Here is a 6,372-nt window from a genome sequence, read left to right as displayed (position 1 = left end):
TATAACATTTTCATTTAAGTGTGTGTTTTATTGAATACTATCATAATGTAGTGTAGTTATATGTAAAATAAATAATATAAGGAATAGTCTATATATGTACGTGATTTAATGATATAATCTTTGGTATCTGAATGTTTGATTATATTATTTTGTTTAAATTTAACAGTTTATTTTTGGTATTATAATTATAATCAAAATAAATCTTTTTAATTTTTTTGGTTGACAGCTTATTTTTCTGTTATCTTATTTATTTAAGAAACTAGAAAATCAGTTTTTATACATTTTCGTAAATTAGATTTTTAACCATATAAAATAGAATTCTTAAAATTTTATGAGAAAATATTTTGAAGTTTTGGTTAAAAACTGAATGAATCGTATTGAAATCAATTTAAGCAATTATATAGATATATGGTTAATATATTTTTTTTTTGTAAACCAGAAAAGGAAAATCGAGCTAGATCAAACTCCCCTATTCTACTATATAATTAAGCCTATTGTTTTCTAAAATCGACAATATCTTTACATCTCAACGTCATCGAGATCTGGTAAAGGGAACCTGAGAAGAGCTGCAATTCTAGTATGCTTTGCCAGTTGTTCACCTGAAACATGCATCGAAGAAAATATAAAAGCCTCTCCTCCTAACTGTTTCACCGACTCCACAAAATCCACATACTTCTTCCTTTTTTTCACGTCAGAGTTCTTGAACAGCTCATCTGTAATGAGAAGTGTTTGGATTGCCTTTTGTTGATGAGCAAACTCCACATGCTTGGGTCCGTAGCATGCCCGATATGGATCCTTAGCAAACATGGTGAAGAAATCCCTGAGAGCGTTCACTTCTTTTGACGCTTTTGTATCTTGGATCATCTTCATCACTTTGGGGTCACTCAGAACCTCTCCAAGGCTATGTCTATATCCGGAGTTTGCGTGCACCAGAAGTATACGTGATTTGTTCTCGGTAATATCTCTCAACTTTCTTCTCTCTGCTTCCGACAACAAGTGGCGATGAAACTGATCCTTTGTAAAGCCAGGACTTGCGATCACTACACACCTAACGATGCTGAAGTCAACGTGTTTCACAAAGGCACGGACAACGTTCTCAAAGAATTTCTTCAACGCAGACTCGTAACCAGCATGCTTACGATTAGGAATTGATGTCTCGATTGGTGGACCCACACTTTTGCCGACAAGGAAGATTTGTGCATGTCCTTCTTGCATTAGAACTACAGCTAAATTAACACTGGATTTATGATGTTTTGCCTGGTTGAGTGTATCAATAGCCAATGAGTCCCATATTTGTTTTCTCAATAGAAAACGTCGTTTCAGCATGAGCTCCAAACTCTGGTATGCACCAAGCGGTACGTGCTCGTTCTCAAGGATGTTCGTCCCAAGTATGCGCAAAACATCACCTTCTTTGTCATAGGTTACCTCCTCAACTTGTACTTCCAGCTTCAATGTTAGACGTTCGGACACCAGAGGTTTAGAGTCGTCAAATTTAGCGTGTAAACGTTTAATGTCTAAACGTTTTTTAGCGCATACACGTTTAGGGTCCACACGTTGATCAGAGTCCGAGTCAGAGTCAGAGTCAGAGTCTTCACGTTTAGAGTCAACACGTTCAGAGTCTACACGTTCAGAGTCTATACGTTTAGAAACTATACGTTCAGAATTTCCTCTCTCTTTCAGAACCTTTCTCGATGTGATAGCCATTACACTATCTCCAGGGGAAATTAAGTTATAAGTAAACCAGAGATCATCCGAGTCCTCTGCCATCAGTTTAACGCTTCCTGGTCCATCACGAACAAAATCCCTGCGGAGGACTTTCATGTTTCAAGCTTTTTTTTTTTTCTAAACCAAGGAGCCTCAGAGAGAAACTTTTGTTTTTTTCTTCTTTTGTAGAAAAAAAACAATCTCTTTATATAGATAACTTTTTAGGTTTGTTTTTTCCTACTCCTGCTTAGTTTTGTTTTTTTCCTTCTTCTGCTTAATTTGGTCAAAGAAAAAGGAAATTCCCTTTCCCCCTTTTTGTTTTGTTTTGTACATCAATTTAAACGGTTCAAAATAAACATAATCTCATCCATTCACCTATCCTACTCCAAACCGGTTCAAAAATCCTTTTCAAATGAAAAGAAATAATAAGATATAACAAATTTAAAAGAATAAAAGTACATTATAGGTTCAGGAGAAAGTCAACGCTAACATGACCGATCAATCGAAAATAACTGAGACCGGATATGATGTTTACTTTACGATTCTCTGACAACCACTTATAAAAAGAGCAAGAAGAGTAAAAGAGGAAGGAGATCCAAGTTTTAGACACCAAAATTATAGACTTTTTGCAGTCAGATGGATTGATGCCTCATATATCCACTCATCATGTGAATCGGTCGTTTACTGTCCGATTTCCGCTTTTCTGGAAATTTTTCTTCTCCCAACATCATCATGTACTTTATGTGACTTTGGTGTAGGAAAGGTATTGTTGCGGATTAGAGATACTTCTAATACTGAAGTTCTAATCAAAGGCTTTGTAGCTATGTTGAATATTGTTGATTGTGCACTTGTTGCTGCTTCGTCTTGGGATTTATATCACTGATTGTGGTCTCTAATTTCCAAACACGTTAAATCTTGATGGTCGCTGAGATTAGAGGACTTTTCGATATCATTAGTTGTTTAATCGTTTTGTGTGCCCTTATTGTGTTGTATTTGCTTCCTTGTAATAGATGTGTGTGTATGGAATATGGATGGCTTTGTTTTCATGTATGTACACTTCCTCCATTTGTGGAGAGTAAGAATTTTATAAAAGTAAGGTTTGATTAAAAAGATATATAAAATTTTTATCAATAAAATATTCAAGTTTATAGTAAAAAATTACAAAATTCTCGAAACCAACAAAAGTTTATCAGTTTTTAATTAACATATAAATTTTATTGGTCTATACATTTTAACAGAGATTCACCAATCTTCTTTAAGAGAAATTTAGTAAGTCTATAACCATTAAGAAAATATTAAGATACTAAGCAAATTTCCCCATCTCTCTGCTCCTTTTTCTTCTTAGTTCTCTAGTCTATGGTTAGTTTCTTAATTTTAGTTGTTTTTTTTTCACCAATTCACCATTTGTTGAACTTCTCCACAATATACATTGATTTGTTAACAACAAAGTAGACCTTAAAAACTTTTGATAAATCATGGGTCTCATTTAGTTGTTTCACTTGGATGTGGTCAAAATCGACCTGCATAAGAATATGATTGTCACTAGTCTTCCCAACTTAATGTACTAAATAAAAAAAGTCTTCACCACTCAAAACTATTATTGATATGTTTTTCTCAATCTACATTTGCCATTGTATTTATTTTTATCTTTGTAAAATTGACAACATGTATAATGATGTTAAGTGAGAAATTTGGAGAAAGATTGGCTTGGTTCAGTTTGAACCATCCAACCAACTATCTTTTAGCATAAAAGAAATAAGCTATGCTACAGTTTCAAAAGAAACCAAAAGACGAAAAAGAAGCTATTCTTGCATGACTCAATATAAATCTATAATCTTCCTTCACACTAAACTTACACCATACTCCTACTTAAATACGTCGATGCAAGTTCCACACAATTCCCACTCAAATCAGAATCTGATCACCACAAACACATTGCGAACCAAACACAGAAAGTCATGTCTGTTATTGCTTTCTTTCTCTTCACCCTCATCTACTTTTCAAGTAAGTCATCTTCTTCATCAATAAATCATATATATGTTTGCATTTTTTCCTCCCACAATGAACATAACTTTATCGGTTTTACAGGTTCATATTGCTCTGCGGGATATCAGAATCGACACAGGTACATGGAGAGGAACCTAATGATAGCGTTGGCAAGCAAGATTGGTATCAACTATGGTAGACAAGGAAACGACCTCCCATCTCCTTACCAATCAATAAATTTCATCAAATCCATCAAAGCTGGTCATGTCAAGCTCTACGACGCCGATCCAGAGACTCTAACACTCCTCTCTCATACCAACCTCTACGTCTCCATAACCGTCCATAACCACCAGATCACTTCCCTCGGCACCAACCAAACCACAGCTGAAGATTGGGTCAAAACAAATATCCTCCCTTACTATCCACAAACCCAAATCCGATTTGTCCTTGTCGGAAACGAAATCCTCTCCGTCCAAGACAGGAACGTAACGGCCAATCTCGTACCTGCGATGCGCAAAATCGTGAATGCTCTCAGAGCTCATGGCATCCACAACATCAAAGTCGGGACATCTTTACCTATGGATTCTCTCCGGTCGACGTTTCCACCGTCGAACTCAACGTTCCGTGAAGATATCGCCGGACCGTTGATGTCGCCGTTGCTGAAGTTTCTCAACGGAACAAACTCTTACTTCTTCATCAATCTTCAACCTTACTACCGTTGGTTGAGAAACCCTATGAATACTAGTTTGGATTATGCTCTTTCCAAGGGAATTCAACTTATACCGATCCTCATACCGGTTTGGTTTACCATAATCTCGTAGACCAAATGTTGGATTCGGTTATCTTCGCCATGACCAAACTCGGTTACCCACATATCCGCATTGCGATCTCCGAAACCGGGTGGCCTAATTCCGGAGACATCGATGAAACCGGAGCCAATATACTCAACGCAGCAACGTATAACCGGAATTTAATCAAGAAGATGACCGCAATTCCACCAATCGGTACACCAGCTAGACCCGGTTTACCTATACCGACATTTGTTTTCTCATTGTTCAACGAAAACCAGAAATCCGGTTCGGGAACACAGAGGAATTGGGGAATCTTGCATCCTGACGGTACACCGATCTACGACATTGATTTCACCGGTCAAAAACCGTTAACCGGTTTTAACCCTTTGCCTAAACCGACGAACAATGTTCCTTATAAGGGTCAAGTGTGGTGCGTACCGGTCGAAGGAGCCAGCGAGGCTGAGCTTGCGGAAGCTTTGAGGATGGCTTGTGGCCGAAGCAACACAACGTGTGCGGCTTTGGCTCCTGGGAAAGAATGTTACGATCCGGTCTCTATTTATAGGCACGCAAGATATGCGATTAGCTCGTACTGGGCCCAGTTCCGTACCCAAAACGTCGGATGTTATTTCAATGGACTGGCTCATGAGACTACGACTAACCCTGGTGAGTCATTTGTGCTTCTTCCTAAATTGGACAAAACTATTCGTATTGTCACGGTTCATGTGGCAGAGTAAGGATATTTGCGGATTATATTGTAACTAATAAAAGCGTTTTTACAGGAAATGATCGCTGCAAGTTTCCGAGCGTTACTCTGTGAGGAAAAAAAAACTGAAAGAGATTGAAGATGAGTAAAATTACTCAATATTGTTTTTCACTATGCATTTTATGCTTCTTGTTTCTTGGAATGTTGAGAAAAAATTGAATAACTAATAAATAACCTTTTAAAAAAGAAAATTTAAGACTACATTGTCCATCAGTTTTTAGGATCAAACATTTGATCACACTTTATCAAAACAGAAAGCAAAACAGAAAGTGTTCAGAGATAATAACAAAACTTTGATTAAGATGATCAAAAGAGTTCTTACTATTTTTTTCATAGCTTTTTTTGCTTTTTAACTACCTCACAATCTCTTTGGAAATGGCTATTCATTATTTGATTAATTAGTATAAAATTTAACTAAAAAACAGAAAGAGGTATTCGCTTGGGAAAAAAGATTTCGTGTAACACCCACTTATTTTACATGTTTCTCTTTTTTTTAAGGGTATCTCTAAATATAATATCAAATTTGGTGTTGAAATTAAACCATGTTTTGATTTTAAACATTTTTCCTCCTCAATCCATCACATCAAATTTTACACCAAAATAATATTTTATATTATTATTCCTTTAATTTTGGTAATTTATACATTAATTATTTGTAATGGACTAATTATATTTATCATATTTTGTTTTTATATTTATTTTTAAAATTAGGTCATTTTATTTTTCTATTTATTTATATAAGTTATTTCTTTTTATTTAATTTGTATATTTATTTTATTTATTTAAAATATTAGTCAAAATTAAAATTTTATACATTTAAAAATATAAAAGAATTTTTATTTTGTTACAATTTAGCGTAATTGGTAATACTCGTTTAATTATATTATTAATTAAAAATATAAATACAATAATAGTTTAATGTTTTATTAACGTAAAATACAAATAAAAGTTACAAAATTATGATTTATTCATTTTTACTATAAGTTACAACTAATTAATAAAATTGATTTATCTATAATTAAATAAAAAGATAAAATATATCGTAGATAAGAAGCACTTCATGGTAGTTATATATTTAATCCTTTCTTACAAATTTTTATTTATTAACGGCAAAAGATAAACAAAATC

At 34.5% G+C, this 6,372-nt stretch overlaps 2 protein-coding genes across 2 annotated transcripts; one reads left to right on the top strand and one right to left on the bottom strand.

Moving 5' to 3' along the window:
- Window positions 1–463: 463 nt before the first annotated feature.
- LOC108821580 (protein PELOTA 2-like) lies at window positions 464–1,888 on the bottom strand. Its single transcript, XM_018594581.2, has one exon. The coding sequence runs from the start codon at window positions 1,819–1,821 to the stop codon at window positions 520–522; it is 1,302 nt and encodes a 433-aa protein (XP_018450083.2). The 5' UTR covers window positions 1,822–1,888; the 3' UTR covers window positions 464–519.
- Window positions 1,889–3,566: 1,678 nt separating this feature from the next.
- LOC108820988 (probable glucan endo-1,3-beta-glucosidase A6) lies at window positions 3,567–5,435 on the top strand. Its single transcript, XM_018594030.2, is given in 4 exon segments — window positions 3,567–3,708; window positions 3,793–4,446; window positions 4,449–5,144; window positions 5,261–5,435. Coding segments are annotated over 4 exon segments (1,434 nt in total). The 5' UTR covers window positions 3,567–3,662; the 3' UTR covers window positions 5,299–5,435.
- The last annotated feature ends 937 nt before the right edge of the window (window positions 5,436–6,372 follow it).

Source organism: Raphanus sativus, chromosome 8 (genome assembly GCF_000801105.2).
Source record: "Raphanus sativus cultivar WK10039 chromosome 8, ASM80110v3, whole genome shotgun sequence".
Classification (NCBI taxonomy): domain Eukaryota; kingdom Viridiplantae; phylum Streptophyta; class Magnoliopsida; order Brassicales; family Brassicaceae; genus Raphanus; species Raphanus sativus.
This window is presented reverse-complemented; position numbering and strand designations above follow the sequence as displayed.

Excerpts from the sequence above, each read along its gene's own strand:
- LOC108821580 (XM_018594581.2), bottom strand. The coding sequence starts at position 1,821 with ATGAAAGTCCTCCGCAGGGATTTTGTTCGTGATGGACCAGGAAGCGTT.